At 39.9% G+C, this 17,558-nt stretch overlaps 1 protein-coding gene across 1 annotated transcript in view; it reads left to right on the top strand.

Moving 5' to 3' along the window:
• The window catches only part of BROX (BRO1 domain and CAAX motif containing), an 18,196-nt gene extending 11,968 nt beyond the window's left edge, over nucleotides 1-6,228 (top strand). The window contains exons 12-13 of the mRNA XM_005430122.2: nucleotides 1,193-1,352; nucleotides 1,809-6,228. Of these exons, the coding sequence (XP_005430179.1) occupies nucleotides 1,193-1,352; nucleotides 1,809-1,895 (247 nt within the window). The 3' untranslated portion in view covers nucleotides 1,896-6,228. The remainder of the gene's footprint in view (nucleotides 1-1,192; nucleotides 1,353-1,808) is intronic.
• The last annotated feature ends 11,330 nt before the right edge of the window (nucleotides 6,229-17,558 follow it).

Genomic DNA, 17,558 nt, shown 5'->3' with positions numbered 1-17,558 from the left:
GTACTGACATCTGGAGAGGTTGAGCAGTTTTCTTCTCTCATTCCTCAGGCACTTGGTTACTTTTCCTTCTGCACAGGACAAAATCTGCAGAAGTTGCTGTGTTGCTCTAATGCTCTCTTCCTGTCTCCTGAGATCTAGTAGGCAAAAGAGGACAGAGAGGGAAGTGGAGAAGACCAGTAGGCAATTCTGCTTTGCAAGCAGGGAAGTCAAAACACAGTGCTGCCTTCAGTGAAGATCATGCTTAGGGTGCTAGGAGCTTTACCAGTCCAAGTATAGTTAATATTGTGAATAGGGCTTTCTGTTCATTAATGTCCTTCCAAAAAGGGTTTGGAAATACCATTTTTTTATTTCAGTTGAAAATAATTAAGATTAGTTTGTCTTTAGAGTTCTTTTCCTCATTTATTTCTCCCCTCCTATTATGATTTAGCATTTCATAATAGGTTTGTTATTTTCATTTTTATGATATTTAAAGACCTGCATAATAGGGCAACTGACTAAATGGAAAGGATCATCAAGTACATCAAAGTGAACTGCAAATAGAAAGAGAAATGCTCTGCTCTGCTTTGGTTCAAATACCCATTGTCAGAGCTTACAACAAAAGCATACTGGAGATTTCAGCATGTCCCTGTCCCTCTAGAACAAAACTTGGAAAGAGAAAGCAGTGACTGTTTTGGAAGAGCTCTGTGCAGCACAGGAAGTGAGGTAGAGCATGTCAGTGTGTGAGCTCCTGCTGCCCTGCCAAGGGCAGAGGGACACCTGAGTCAGGCTTTGCCCTGTAGCCAGTCTTTGAGATGCTGCTGTGTTGCTATCATCCACTATTGGCACATTAGGACGGTTTAGGAAAAGAAGTGTCCTCTTCATCTTTGGAAAGTACTTTAAATCCTCATTTGAATTTTGAGGGGTTTTTTTGGACAAAAGATGCTCTTCTCATTAAAGCACTGGGGATAATGGTTAATAAGTCGGAGAAAACCCACCACACAATTAGGGAACAAACAATGATACTAGCAAGGAGTTGCTTTTGTTCTTGTGAACCTTGCTGGCAAGAATGCATGTTAGGCAGTGCCTTAATGAAATGGAAGAGAGCAGCCGTGCTTGCCACTGTGAAAACCCAGATTGTTTTGTTTAGAATTGCAACCAAGACTTGCAGAGATGGTGCCCTGTATTTTAAATACATTTCTGTATTCTGTTCCAGCTATTTCCAGAAGGTGCCAGCAGAGGCTCCCCAGCTGGAATTGAAAGCAAACTATGGCTTAGTAGAGCCTGTTCCTTTTGAGTTTCCAGCTTTAAACACACACTGGACTCCTGAAACAGTTGCAGCATTTGATCTCACCAAGAGGCCAAAGGAGGACACTGTAAGATAATCCTATGTGCTGTTCTTTCCCTCTGGCTTTATTCTGTGTATCATACAGAGTTAGTTTGGCTCTTCCATAGCATTCCCCAGCTCACTGTAGGAAGCAGACATAAGGCTACCACCTAAACCCATCTTTCTGTTGTGCCAGGGGCAAGTCAATTAACCTCTGCCACACTGCCAGCATCTGGAAAATCAGCTCATTTTTTACCAAGTCATGTAACATTACAGCATGCTAGAGAAAGATTATTTTTTAGAAAAGGATTCATTTAAAGATGCTGAAACAGAGAACAATTTTCATTTTCCTCTTGCTTGGGGTTTACTCAAAGTCTTCAGCCTTGAAAAGAGAGGAGACTATTAGATTATAACATGTAAAGTTAGCTGTGCATAAATACTGTGCAGACACAGTGGGTTGTACTTGTGGTATTTAGTTGGTTTTTTTTTTTCTTCTTGTTTGCAGGCTAAACCAAAACCAGATGAAGAAGTAAAACCTCTGAAGGAACCAAATATAAAGCCTCAAAAAGACAGTGGATGCCAGATTTCTTAAATGCCATAAGTGCTTTGAATTCACTTTGAAACTCTATTCATAGGACTCTGGGGCTTTTGTTCTGATCTCCTTTTTTTGATTCTCCTCTTTTCATTTACAAGGCTTATTTAATTTACCTTCGTTAATATGTATCTATCTTTCTTAAGATTGTGGTGGATTTCTAGGTGGTTATTTATATCTGACTTATTTTTGGTTTCAGTGGGATATCATAGAATGAGTGGGCTTAAATGTTCCTATTGTGCCTCTAGGGAGTTTCTTTTTGTGGGTTTAGTTTTACCCACAAATAACAAAGGAAGTATCATGATTGTAATGCTTGAGGGTTTTTCCATTACTTTATATGCTGTATCATGTCCAATTCTGCAAACAGAAGTTTGCATGAACAGTTATATTTATTCAAGTTTTGTCATTCAGGCTTAGGACTTTTTTGTGTTTGAATTCACCTAATTGTAATGAGGGAAGAAAATCTGGGTTTGGATTGTAATAGTCATATGGTATTTCACAGGACTTGCACAGAACTTGGGAAACCTGAAGTTCTGCATAACAGGAGCACAATTTATGTTCTGAAACTATTAGTCTCTGTTCTTTCCTCTATAGATTAGGGGTTTTATATCAGAATTTGTAGCAAAGTACCTTAGCTTTGTCTGTCCTTTAATCCAAATCCTTTAGTATCAAAGTGTATGTGAAAGTAATGCAGCAAGCAATATGGAAGTGCTTAAAAGCAAAGCATCCCTGTGTCATTTGTTCAGAGTTTCTGAATCTTCAAAGCTTTGTTAAGTTCAAAGGCTGCAGACAGTTCTAATCTGGCACTGGAATTCCTGAAACTGTCATGATAAGGTAATGGATTTGGAAGTAAGTTGATGTGTTTCCATCTGGGTGGTGTCTATAAGAAGCTGTCAGGAGAACAGGGAGGAAAGATGAGCTGAAGAGCTGATGGCACAGCTGGGAAGCCAAGCTCTAGATTTCCTTTATGCCCTGTATAAACAGTGCTGCTTCTCAGGTTTTGCAGTATTGCACTAAAATCAGCTCTTTCTGAAGAAAACTTGTGAAAAGCCAAGCCCAGTCAAGGCTGAGAAAGAAAGAATTTTGTAGAACTTGCTTCCATTTCTGCCTGCTGTGGAAAATGTGACAGCATTCTTTAGTGCTGAGCACTGCAAAACGCCCTTGACAACAAAAACATCTTTCTGATTCATTGCAAATGCAAAGGTATATGGTGCATGTGTTGAAGTTAGAGCCTTGCAATCCCTGGGTACCAGTTGCTGCGCTTCTCTTGGCCTGAGAAAGAAACTGAGCAGCCTGACAATGTTCACCCTTCCAGCAAACATGATGGCCAATGCACTTACCGTGATGTAAACTGTAAACACATTGCTCACTTTGTACTCTTTGTTCACCTTACACTGTGCTGTGATTCAGTGCTTCTAAAATCCTTAATGGGGCTTGGAGACACTTAGCTTAGAGAGCAAGTCTGTAACTCCTTGAAGGCCTGTGGAACAAAAGCTGCCAAGGAGGTTAATAGGGAACTCAAGACTCTGAGATACTGGACCAAATTAAAAAATTTGTTGATGCAAAAGGCAAAGAGTCTTTTAATGCTGGCTATTACAGGTTGAACAAATGCAGACCTCCTTGCTTCCCATGATGGATTTTTCTTTCTGTCAGTTCTGCACATAAAACTAAGTGTAAAGTGAGCTGAATTTCTTTGGAAGAAGTTACTGTTTTGCAGGGGCCTAGAGGATAATGAGTATCAAGAAGAATACATACCTGAAATGGCTCCATTTCTTCTGGTGCTGCATGGGGACCTGGTGTATGTTTCATGAACAGTTACTCAAATTTGTTCCTAACTTGATCAGCTGACTCATTAGACTTCTTGCATTGTTAAAATACCAGCTTAGGTTTTGCCAGAGTAGAGTGTGGAGTTAGTTTTCTTATATAGATTTTAATTCTAAAATGTGTATTCCAGCTGTAGTCATCAACATTTGTTCAGCCTGCCGCCTTTAAGGATCAAGATACAGTTAATTCAGTTTTGTAATCACAATTTTTTTAGCTACTCGTTTTTCAGAATTCTTTGCCAATATATACACATCTCAACTGAAATAGTTTTCCTTCTGTGCAGACTAGAGCCTGCTTTCCCTTCTCCCCTCATTTTCCCTTCCGCCTGCTACAAACTGTGGCACAGACTTACCCTCATTTGCTAATGCACTTGTAGGTCCTGGGACTCATTTCCAATGCAGCTTTTATCCATGGGGAATATCTTACAATCAAATTAACAAATCATTACTAAATCATTCCTAAACATCTTAGTAGGAAAGATTATTTTATGGACTTGGAATTCTTTGCACACTTTCTCAAACTAAGCTGTTTGTCTGAATCAAGTTCACTGTAAATAGGTTGGGGCATAACCAAGTGAATTGTGTCAGATGATGACTTTACTTAAGCCTACCTGTGTAACCTCTTGTGCCATAGCTGTTTCAGTAAATATGCTGTAGTAGTTTAAAAATAGACTAATGGAATAAATTAATTCATTTAACATGTGTTGCTTTTCAAGAGAAACTTTGTTTACTTCTAGCTGAAATCCTGTGGCAAACATTGGATGGTTTTGCCAAAAAATAAGAAGCTGGAGACTGTTTAGTTTGCAAAGTAGAGAGAGCTGTGAGGCAATGAGCAGCTTTCTCTTCTGGTTTTGTTGGGTAGTAGCAGGAATTACTGTAAATAAGATGTAGATTAACTGTCCAATATGCTTAAGAATATGAGTGAATGAACTGGGAGTTTCAGTTAATCTGGAAACCCAGCAGCCATGTTCCTTCTCTTATAGCTCCCTCTAGTAATTTTTAAGAGTGAGGTCTTTTGAATGGTGACTTTTTAATATTCTCATGCTGCAAGAGCCTGTTTTTGTGGCCTCTCTCTGGTTTTAGAGGCTCTCATGGCTAAGCCTGCAAATCTTGTTGCTGTAAATAATCTTTAAAAATTTGTGCCCCGTCTGAAGCAGGACAGAACTGCAGCTGAATAAAACATGGAGTGCTGAGCCCTCTGTTTTGTGCTTTAAGGAAAGCAGTGATTGTCTTTAATCTACTGTAAACCAAACCATCAAGCTTTTTGTAGGATTTCCATTTAAATACCTTCCTCCATGTATTTAAATATACTTTCTCCATGTATTTAAATACACTTCCTCCATGTTTCGTGTTCCTGAGTTTTCAGTAGTTACTCTCCATCCAGCATGTGACACACTGAGGGACTAAACCTGGCCCTTGGATGCTAATGTCTGCCTCTCACTGGATTTAGTAGAGGAGTTTTGCCTGTCAGCCTAGGGATGGTGTTTGATCACTTGGATGTTCAGCATGGAGCCGTGGTGTGTCTGTAACAATGGTAGTCATTTGTACAATGAGCAGGAAAATGGATCCCTGTGTCTGTGTAGAATAGAACGGTAGAATAGAGACAACTTTGCACTTTAAAATTTTCTTGTCTTGCAAATTTGGAACAATACAATATGCTTGTAAATACTCCTTCCTGTCATTTTGTTGCACATTTTGGTACTGTGCTATGGGTAAGGTTTTAATGGGAAACATTACTAAAATGTATTTTTAATTGTCTGTGTGTGCTTCAAACTCATGAAGCATATCTCTGCCTTTAGTATTGGGGAGCATGAGAGGAGGCAGTAGCTCATCTGTCTTCCATGGTAATTCCAGGAGGTGAAGACTTTCTATCTGTTGGCTGTGGGGTGAAACATTTCATCCCGCCCCTGTGTCTGGTATCTAAACTGATGTTTCAGCATTAACATAAATCCTGTTCATGCCTGTTAATTATCCCTAAAAAGAGTCTGTCTCTAAAGATCACTCTTAAAGTACCATAGTAGCATAAGCTGGTTTTTCTTTTCCTTTTTCTGTGTTTTTTTCCTGTCACTGGCCCAGTTGAGGGAGGAATAAAGCACAGTGAGTAAGACTGGCATGGAAAAGCCTCTGGAGTGTGTACCTGTCTCCAAGTTGTGAGTGCAGTGTAGAGGCCTTTCCACAGTGACCCTTGGCTTGTCTCAGACCTTTCCCTGCTGATGATGCTGTCAAATTCAGCAAAGGTCCTGTGGCAACCCAGGGTATCCTTGATCCGCTTTTTATGTATGGAAGGCCTCCCTCCTTTGGTGTTGATGTCTTCATGGATTACAAGCTTTCAGAAGCCATCCTGTATTCTGAATAATCCCACTTCACTGGAATCAGCTCTGAGATCACTGACCAAGCAGCCTTACTTTGTGAAGACAGTCACCATGCAATCTTAAGTTTCATAATTGGAAAATTTGTATATAGCCACGAGTTTCAGAATGCCATTTAAAATAAACAATCTTCAAATATCATGTTTATTTCATTATTTAAAATTTTACATAGAGTAGCAAGAAAGAGGCTCTGTCTTGATTATTACTTTCTGCAATTTAATGCAACTTTGTTATTATAGAGAATACTTAATCCTTGCTTATAGGAAGACTTAAATAAGGAAGATCCATTAATTGGATGTCTATGGATGTAGTAGCTACAATGAAGCATGTGAAGTCCTGAGGCAGGAAGAGAGATGGGCTTTCCAAATTCTTATTTAGAAAAAGAGTAATTAGGCAGAATTTCTTATGGCTGCCTAAAATCCCAGTACTTGCCAAGGTCTGTGACGTTGTGGGATGTTCTGTTATACTATGTCAAGGGGGTAATTTGGGAATAACTTCTCTGATATTCTGGATGAAGCCTCTCTAGCACAGCAGGCTCAGTCTTCCCTGTCTGAACCAGACATGCATCTGCTGCTGTCTCCAGGAGTCCCAGCTGTCTCTCAGAGCCATGTGGTGGTCTTTAATAATTTTGTTTCATGCCTCCAATCTTTCTGTCTGGCTTTTCGCAAAGAAGGACTCGTTTGCAATGTCCATGTTGATGGCCCCTGGAATGTAAGGCTGCCCTTGCTTTGTTGAGTTGCTCTCAAATCTCAGAGTCAGGGACCTTGTCCTCTGTGACACCTGGACCCTCTCATCTGCTGGCTGTGCTTCCCCAGTTTCTGCCAGCACCACTTAGTTAATACTTTCTCCCCAAACATTGTCAAAACGTGCATGATAGCACCAACAGAGCCCTCTCAAATGGATAAAAAATTCCCACAGGACCCTGCTGGAGTGATGGCCACCAAGGGGCAGAAGACCTCATGTTTTCCTGCTGTTTTTCCACACCGCTGCCCAGCACAGACAGTGCGCACTCAAGAAAGCACTGCAGTTTTAAAATGGGAAGAGGTGTCACAAGTTACACCTTCTACACCATTTCATGTGGAACATCTCTGTAATTACGACGGGGGCATCCAGGAGCCTGTGCATGCTTGTGACTAGGAGAACAGCTACCTCTCTGTTGAGCTCATTGCCAAGGCTATGGAGCTGCAGGAGCACTGACAAAAATCTCTTGCCCTGTGTCCCAGCAGCTGCTCTGTCCCAGGGCCTGACAGCCTCTCCAGGGCATCTGCCCTTTGAGAAGAAGATACTGTCTACATGTCTGTGGGGTTCCTCCAGGGTCGTGGGCTAGGTTTTTGTGGCAAGGATTTGAAGTGGGAAGGCAGCTTCTGTGACCCTCATTTTGGCCAGAGCCTGTTCCAGCCAGCCCCAAGACAGAGCCACTGCTGGCCAAAGCTGTGTCCATCAGCTGCCTGCTCATGGCTTCGGGGAAAAGGCCATGAGGTGGACAATGAGGCCTTGGGCAGCTGGAAATGTGAACCAAAGTCTTCTCTCCTCTGCACACTGCCCTGCCAGAATGCTTCAGCGAGCTGGGGGTGCACAGGAGGCTGTGAGGGGACACAGCAGAGCAACTGACCCCCAGTGACCAGAGGGATTTCCCACAGCATGTGATACCATGCTCAGCAATCAATCCATGGGGATGGAGGTTGGCAGGGGCTCCCTTGGCTCAGAAACTGGCTGGGCATCAGTTTGTTGTTTTTCTTAGGTTTCAAGGGTTTTTTTCTCCCTCTTCTTTGTGGTTTTTTGTTTGGTTGGTTGGTTGGTTTGTTTTGGTTTTTTTTTTTTTTTGTTTGTTTGGTTTTGGTTTTGTTTTGTTTTAATTTAGTTAAACTGCTTTTATCTCAACCCACCAGTGGTTTTACCTTTCTGATTCTCTCCCCCAGGGCTAGGAAGTGAGTGAGTGGCTGTGTGGTGCTGCCAAGCAGGAATAAATCATGACAGTCCTCTGTAAAACCATAACAGCAGTGCCCTGTGCAAACAACATCTGAATGATGGGACACAAGCAGCATCTGCAGATCAGGACTGCAGTAGGAAACAGGAGCTTTAGCTGTGATGTTTAGAAAAAATCACGAGTATGACAAGAAATCTCCACACAGGAAAACATCAGTATTAAAAATGGAGACAAGTCACAAATACAGGAATTGTGGTACTCACAAAGACTGCCAAGTGAGCCTTCCTCTAGCCACATTAAATGACACAACTGAGGTTGATGTGAACCTTTCGTCTGGAGAGCTCAGTCATGGAGTTGTGAATTTGTGGGATAAAACATGGAACTTTGCCATTTTTGTCTTGTTTGGTTTGGCAAACTGGCAAACAGGATACAGGTGATGTATCTCCAAGACTTGGTTCTTACCAAACTCAGTGTATGGCTGTTGCATACACTAACTAGTCTATCAAAACCTGCCACCAATGGTAAGATTATTTAAAGTGAATAATATATTAGCTGAATCTGGCCAGTCTGAGGAGATCAATTAAAAGAGGTTACAGGTTTTCTTTGCAAGGTGGTAGATCATATGGCAAGCTGAATGGTACAGAACTGTGTTTGGTGCAACTTCACAGATTAACTTGTTTTTATGCTCAAAATTAAAGCTTCCTTCTTGTTTCCATAGTTCACAGTTGGTGTCTGTGTCTCTGGTTTGGGACAGTTTGAATTGCAACAATTTAATTCCTTAGGAAGATAATGTTTTTTCTTTCCTTTTTTAAAAATTCTAATATGATTGATTAACTTACTTTAAGGATGGATTAACTGGAATGCAGTCACTACTCAAGCAACAAAGCTGGCACTTACCTATTTTTTCTCCTTCTTTTAATACTTACTGGTGGTGTCTGAAGGGATTATCACCAGGATTTAAAACCCTTGATGATTTGTAAAATTAGCTATTTTCTTTTGTTCAAATGACACAAACCCTATCAATACAATTCAGACTACATTGCACAGTATCAGCCCATCAGCTTTTTCCAAAGGTTACATTTTACAGTACCCACAAAGGAGCTTTTGCATGCCCAGATGCAGCCTTTGTGGATGAAAACAGCAGAAAACCATGGTTATCACACAGATAGACAGCAGTGTGTGGTATGTTAGGTATGGTATGAAGTTTGCAAACTTCACAGTTAGACCAGTGTCGCAGAAAGCACTTGCAGAAAAATCAGAATAGGATGATTCTAATCGAGAATGGACCAAGAAAGGTTGTCATTCTTGCCAGGTTTTTAAAATTTGAGCCATGTATCACCAGGTTTAGTCAGCCTGACTAAGGACTTTTTTGCTCCTGTATTTCAAACTGCAGAAACTTTTAAGTGTTAATGAATTGACCAGAAAAAGAATCCACATAAAGCCTAAAATCACATTACCTGAATTCCTGTGAATAGTACTGTAATACATGGTAGCTCCTTAGGAATATAATAGGAAATTAATGAACAGAGAAAGGAGAAAATGTAGAACTCAATGCCACACATTTAAATTCAAACCATTTGCTTTTGGCAATACAGCTTTAAAAATCTCCATGCTGTGACTATTAATGGAAAAACCTTTCTGCTGGCAAGGCAGATACAAAATCTCCCTGCAGCTTCCACAATCTCTTTTGTCTCCTGCTGGAAGAAAAAAATATTGGTAAGAAAACACTTTCTGGAGAGAGTTTCGGGTAAATATGACAGTTACTGAGTGACATGTCTGAAATGAGCCATCCAGGACTGTCACTGTGTTTCACCTCTTCCCCTCCATCATCTCAGAAAACATCCTGGCCAAGTGCACGTGGGCAGCACAGCCTGTGGAGGTAACCAAGGGCATCCACCTACTGCAGGAATTCCAAGACACAAATAACTGTATAACTGTATGCCTCTATGCTCATTCAGTTGTGGGGAGTTCTGATTTACAATTTACACAGACTCTTTCTGCCCAATGGATGCACTTTGCCTGTTTTTAATATCATCTGAGATAACCACAACAGAAATAATAACTAAGTAAAAGGGGGTTTGGGTGCTTTAAAAAACAAACAGAAATTGCATTTGTGGCCATGATATTGATATTCCATAGTTACAGCAATAACCTTCAGACTGCTCCTCACTGCCACACAGAGTTGGGATGTATGTGCAGGCAGGTTTCAAGGAAAAATAGTGCATTAGATTGAAACCTGCACTGGGGCTGCAGTTTTAAATGGTGCTATAGGAGGAAACCTTCCCTAGGATTTTATGTGTCCAGCTTTCTTTTGGATAAGGTAAATAATGCATAGTTAGAGTGCAGGAACAATTGATTTTGCAAATTGTTAATAAATAAATGCTAATAAAATGAGATAAATTTAACAGACTCTTGAATGCCAAAAAAGTTTTGAAACCAGTGCTGAGTATGCACAGAACTGCTGAGGGACCTGGCCTGAAAAAGTTCCCCCTGCATCTTGCAAAAAAGTCTCAGCCACAACTGATTTTAATGCAAATGAGTTGATATAAAGAAAGCAGATATTTTTCTTTTCTCTTCCCTCACAATTTTATTTTACTCATTTACTGTTAGTCCAGAACTCAGACCTAGAGGAGCACAAAAAATTTACTACTGACTGGGAAAAAAAAATTGTTTAATTGGAACATTTGATTCTTCCTGGCCTGATTACAGGAATACAAATAAGAAATTATTCTGTGGCAATCAATGTGGCTGTAGGAAAGTAATCTCAATATAACCGTGAAAATCTATCACCCTGTGAGATACAAGATTGCCATAAATAAATGTTAGTCTATTCCCCTCATTTCCACTTTCCATGAACAACACTGGAATGTGAAGTTAAACTCGGTATGTTCTAACCTTGCATTGCAAATAAGGCCATCCTGGGGCTCCTGGACACTCTGCTGTCGGAGGCGCCTGCCCAAGTGTGTGTTGGGGAAGACAGACACAAAGCCACAAGATTTCTCAGTAGGATGGTGCCCAGGAAGAGGCAGGGGTGCCATTCCTCAGCAACAGCCATGGCAAAAAACTGGATGAGGTGTGGAGAGAAAGCTAATGAGGACAACCACAGTGGCTGTGCAGAGAAGAGCATTTGAGGGTCCTTGGACATACTACAAAGCCACATGAAACAGATAATAGTTGAGCCTTTATGTGCATCTTTGCAATAGGCAATATCCCAAATTCAGCCTGATCCAAGAGTTAGGTGAAAGTTTTTTGATGGGTCACTAACTTCATGACACTGTACAGGATTAACTTTGTCTAACCATAAAGGACCTTTGGGAATGTAGATGACACAAAACTCTTCCCAAAACCGTTTTAATCTCTAAACCTTTTTCTTGTCACCAGTTCTCTGAAAGTCCCTAAAGTGTGTGGTTCTGTTGCAACACTCCTGGTTCTATTAGTGGTATTTGCTGTTGGGATAATGTAAGGTAACTCCAATTATCCTTTACTTATTCCTGCCAGTAAGAAAACAACCTGCCCTGCTTTGTTATGCTGCTAGACTGGTTACTGATGGTTGCAACAATGGTGCTGTACAGGCCATTCAGATGACCCAAGGTAAGTCCCAGGACTTCTTGAGGAAACACCTCATGGATGATCAGCTGAGTGAAATTTTGTAACTAAGGATGCATGAAATGTGTGGTAGAGTTTTTCTAGCAATAAAATTCTACAGAAAAGATGGGATTTTTTTTTAATGTGAAGATAACAGATTATGGACTTTGTAAATTTAAATCCAGTTTTCATTACCTATCAATGAAGGGGTCCCAAAAGTTGGGGAAACTTGAAACTGTCTGAATCTGTATTTGAAGTTCAAGTTAGCCAGTTTAACTTTAGAGAAGAATCACACATGGGCTCTTGCAATTTAAGTGCAACAAACACAACTTCCCCAAAAGCCTGAAGTCAGCTTGTGCCAGTTTGTGCTTTAAAGTGAATGTCTGCTTTGGAAAAGTGATACCTAAAACTGGTAGTGTAGTTTTCCAAGTTTTAGGTGTGATACAACTGAATTTTAGAACAGGACCTCAGCTCTGGCAGCATAATCTGAGATCTTTTCCCTGAGCTTGATTCTTGTCCATAAAATTCTGTTCTTATTTCTGTTTAACAAGACTTAAATTTGAACCTTTGATACATAAGCCTATTTAACAGCAGGCTTGCTTAGTGGACAGAGTAACTTGAGAGGAAAAGGCTAGCCCAGGAGTTCAGGCTCTTGAAACATGAGCCAGAGTTGATTGCAGCTCACCCTCCCTGCTCTAATACAGCTTCTTGCAGCTCTTTGCTGCTAAAGCAAAACTGGTTGGTTCATTTCTAAAATGTAACAGCAGATTTGCTGATGGTGTTACCACACTATTACTTTCCAAGATTTATTTTAACAGTGTTTTGTGGCTTCTGATACTGCAAATATCTTGTCACTATTCACCGTGTAAGCTACAGCCATAAATCAGCCTTATGTGATGGAGTCTCAGTGCACGGTAAGTGGAAGCACTGGGACAATTATCATTTTTAAAGTGTTCCTAACAGAAGACACCTACATTAGTTGCCCTTTATTTAATAAATGTTTTACTGGTTTATCTTCAGGAACATGGAGATAATGGAGAAAGCTCTGACAGAAATGACATGGACTTTTTTGAGTGACAAAAGACACCTTGGGGTACAGAGTGTTGAAGATCAATAAAGAATACAATGTTTTTCTCACAATGTGCTTTTGCAAATATGAGTGAAGTTTCAGAATATGACCCAAAAATTGTCTCAACAACTAAACACCGATTGCTGTTGTTCCAATATATGTCTGATTAAAGTAATTTAATAGGCTAAGAGTGAATTCTTACCCACTTGTGGCACAACACATCCCCTCCCTTTGCCCAGCCAGCAAGATTTAATATGAAGTAGAGAAAAAACTACGATCATGGAAGAGAAAGGCAGTTTTGTGAGGAAGAACATGACCTCAGCGGCATCTATTGCTTTATTTAATCTAGAGGGATTGCTGGAGCTTGTAATCTGATTCCCATTAACTGAAGCTCTTGTTTTCTGATGCATGGGTCTTGGAGCTGTCATTAGCTGATGACTTCTGAACATGGGAAACTTCCTGCTTGGGCCATTACAAAGGAATTCAATATCCTGATGTCCCTAAACCAGCCTGCCTCTTTCGGTCTGGGCAAATGTAGATTTTTTTTTTCTCACTCCTCAAAGTAACCAAGTGGAAACAGAAAGAACTTTGGCTAACTGGAAACATGTAAAATTTACCTATATTCAGCAAAGCAAGTAGTTGAACATTAAAAATAATGATTTTCTTAATTCTTGCACTCCAGGCTCCATATTTTTGTTGCAGAATAAAGTGTTGGTCAGTATTCATAAAGAAGGTAGATTTACTTTATAGATCAACTAATCTAATAAAAGAAGAATACTTTTATTCTAGTTGGTATGCTGCTTCAGTAATCTCCTATGAGATACTTAATATTGTCCTAAACTACTCTTGGTTACACATTTTTGTTTACTGGTATGCCTGAAGAAAGTGAGGGGAACCACTGGATTGTGTAAAGTACTATGCAAGACAAGTTTTCTGGACATGTTTTGAAGGGATATTTAAATTATGCTTTTGCCGGAGATTTTAATGGTAGTTGAGAAAAAGCATGCCCAAAATTTGGCATGGGCCTGTGTGTTTCTGGCTAGCTAAACAGTATAAACAAAATTTTCCAGCCGCTGGGCTGTCAGTTGAAAATGCAAATCAGCGTTAATACTGTTGCCTCCCATACTTTTTCCTTTTCCCTCCTTTTTTTTTGAAAAGAAAATATCAGTCTGAGCGTAGTGGTTTACAGCATGGGGATGTTTAGAAGGGCAATATATGCTCCCAAAAGCTGTTTTCTCTCTCAGCTAGGGAAAACCAAGACAGAAATACAATCACTGAAAGCAGACGTTTCATTCATCCACATGCAAATCACCACCTTAAGCCACGCTTGAGTCTAACAGGAAAGATTGGAAGTGACACAACCTCCAAAGCAAAACTGAGAGCTCAGTCTTTTTCTGCATAACATGTGCTGTGATTGAAAGTTGTTCATTTGTCATCTCTCTCACCAACAGATGCTGAGTGTCTCATTTCCTTGGCGTTTCTGCTTTTTCCTAATTTCAGAATTGGAGAGTTGAATTTGCCAGTTTTCGGCTCCTACTGTATAAACCAGTGGTCAGACTCAATAAGTGCTCCAGCTAAGATAGTACACTTCACAGGACTGGCTGCATTGCTGGGTGAAATACCAAAACTGATATTATTTCCATGACACAGAACCACTGTCTTATAATAATTCTGTTGCACATTAAGTCCCAGGATTTGCAAAAGTAAATCTGTGGTCAAAGCAGTGGAATTTATTCCCATTAGTTATTCTAGTTTTTCTCTGTGTGGTTTCTTTTAAATTTTTTGTGGGTTTTGGTGGTTTGTTTGTTTTTGTTTTTGTTTATTTCTTTTAATTTCACTTCTCTTTAGAATCATATGCCCACTGGAGAGAGAACTTTTACAGCTATGCTGTTTCTTAATGTTCTGAATGACATCTTTCAGTGAGAGCTCTGGTTTTTTGTTTCAGCTAAGGCTGCTAGCACTGTCTAGGGGAGGCTACTGTCCTGACTGTACATGATAAACCTTGGGAAGGAACAGCTATTTCCCTCATTAGTTTTGATGTTTCACTGCAAGGCAGAAAATGCCCACACTGCCGCTTTGCTCACAGAGCTGTGTTTGTCTTTATCTTGATTTCACAGGTAAGTAAAGCATAACAGAGGAGGCCTGTGGTGAGCAATTTCTGTCTGGGTCATATCCACCCCGTCCAAGCTTTTGGCAGACTTGGGCAGTCTTCTGCAGTTTAAGGATTGACAGATTGTCTCTGGCTACTGCTGAGAGACAGATATTTTCTAGTCGTTGACAAAAAAGAAAGAAAAAGAAATTCTGGATCCCAGGCTATGTCCTTGCGAACCATTTAAAATGCTTTTTCTGGAGAATACCCAGTGCTCATCAAACTGGGTATTTGATGTGCAATAATCAAAGTGCTCAAACCTGCAACGAGGGGCTCTAACGTAGCATTCCGACAAGCTGCACTAAATGCTTTTACAAAAACCACACACTCTCTGAAATGAAATCTTATTTACTGTGGTGTTATTAAAGTGCTAAACAAACAGACAAACTCAGAAGGGCTGCTAGGATGTGGGTGGGTGAATAAATAAGCTTTGATGCTAATGTCAGTCAATGCTAATTTCTATCCTTTGAAGAAAGTGTGATAAACACAGCTGTCAGAATTGTGATCTGAAATTGCTCTAATTAAATTAGATTTTTACTAGAATGAAAGCAGCACCTTGTTTTGTTTCCTCTTTAGCTGGACCAATTCAGAGAATAGTGACTTTCCAGTTCTTTCATGGCCAGGTAGGAAAGGTAAGATTTCTTACATATAAACAAGGATTTGAATATGCACAATTGTATACAATTCTATGTATAGAATTCCATATTCATATTCCTTTTGTTATATTTGCTACCCACAATTAGCATCTTAATTTAGAATCTGAGATCTTTAAGGGGGAATTATCTGTACTGGCCATTAAGTGCTTTCTCTGCAGTATTATGGGGAGGTGACATAACTCTGTCATGTGCATCTCTCAAATATATGTGTTACAGTAAAAGACAGACAACGGTGTTTTAAGGTTAAGAACTATTTCACTGGTGATAAGAATAATAACTAGCCATCACTGTAAAGAAAGGCATGAAGGGATAAAAGACATAAACCTGAAGTCAGATGATCTCTGGATAACCTTTCATCTTTTGTCTCTTCCTCAAAAATCACCTTGTTCCTTTTTGTAGATGGATAGAAAGACCTGTCACTCCAAGCCTTGCGAATTTACTTTGTAAATGAAATTGTCACTTCACTCAGATCTGGAGGGCCACTCCTTTTCAGTAGAGCTGAAAATGAAGGTGATAAATTATTCCAGTGCTTTTTTTTAATAAGACCACTATTTCCCAAAGCAGTCTAATTAATTACAGAGAACAGCATAGCCAAAAATAGATAACTGATATATATACATACGTTTGATTTGAGTGCTATTGATTTTAATTTAATTAATGTAAAAGAGAGCTATGTCAGAATTTAGTGCCATAAAAGAAAAATATGAATTTATATATTGCTAGATTTATATAGAGAAATATTATATTAATATACCTTCTACTGGTGCCATGTATCAATTTCCAAAATGCACTACTTATAGCAAATCGATCTGATGAGGAGAAATTCGATTAATTACACCATCTCTTCCATGAGTGGGCACTAGATGGCAGTAAAAGATAGGAGCTGGGGTGTGGAAATTTTCTTGACGTTCGTGCACTTCAGTAGAGGATCACTACATGAATATCCTGTAATCTATTCTGTGGGGGAGGGGGGGGGGAAGGAAGAAGGAAAGAGTCATAAGAATTACAGAAGCTTTATTGCATGACTCAGTTGTTTCTTGAGTCTATGGAAGAAATTGGTACAATTAGAGGCAAAGTGGCAGAACATGATATTAAGTGACCAGGGCTGACAGCAAAGTCCTTTGCAGATGGGAGAGATGTAACTTTCTCTCTCTCCCTTGGTCATGTTGCTTCACAGAAGAATCTCCTCCAGAATTCATATGCTCCCTCCATATCACCACAGCGCTCCTTGAGTGCAGTTGTAGTCCCAAACTTGACAGTGTTAAAAACATCAATTTTCACAACATTTTATGCTCTGACCCATCTGACCAAAGGCAAACCCTTGGGCTGGCAGAGAAGACACAGCAATGGTTGTGTTCAGGAGGAGGCCTGGGTCAGAACTGGAGATTACAACGAGCCTTCAATAAAAAGCACTCCAAATGAACCCCAGGGGAAGAATTAGCAGGGAACGAGGGGATTGGAGTCTGACTCAGGCTGCAGAGTCCAGCTCTCAAATCACTAGCAGCCTAACCCGGGTATTTCACATGCTTCAGAAGGGTTTTTGGAGAGCCAATTACCCTCAGGACAGGATGAAAGTGAAACAGCTCATCATGTGCAAGGGATCACTGCAGATTATCCCATGTGTTACTACGGTTTTAAAAATTACAAAGACATACTTTTATTCCAACTGCAGAAGAAAGTGCTCAAAGGTTAGGAAACTCTGCATCTATGTTTTAGCCCATTCTGTGCACTAAATAAGAAAGACGCTCTTTGGGACAGAAAAGTACGCAACCACATAATTAAAAAATGAGGCCTATGCACAAATTGGCACAACTCGTCTGCAGCAAGCTTTTCCTAGGAATTCAGCACCAGGTTTATCCATACAGATAATGTTGCTTCCTCTGTGCAATTTTATGTGCCATACTGACATGTTTTTAGACATGAAGAGTGTTATGAGTAAAAAGTGGTTAATATTTTTAAAAGTTGCAAAGTTCACAAGTTAAACCAATTGCGGCCAAGTTGGAGTTCTAACTATTTATTGTTAATAATTTCATGTTGTAATCTCCTGTTAACAGTTTCCTTTTGATTACCTGTAGTGGCTCGAGG

Source organism: Geospiza fortis, unplaced genomic scaffold, assembly GCF_000277835.1.
Source record: "Geospiza fortis unplaced genomic scaffold, GeoFor_1.0 scaffold258, whole genome shotgun sequence".
NCBI lineage: Eukaryota > Metazoa > Chordata > Aves > Passeriformes > Thraupidae > Geospiza > Geospiza fortis.
The sequence above is the reverse complement of the archived record's forward strand: the minus strand, read 5'-3'. Positions and strand labels throughout refer to the sequence as shown.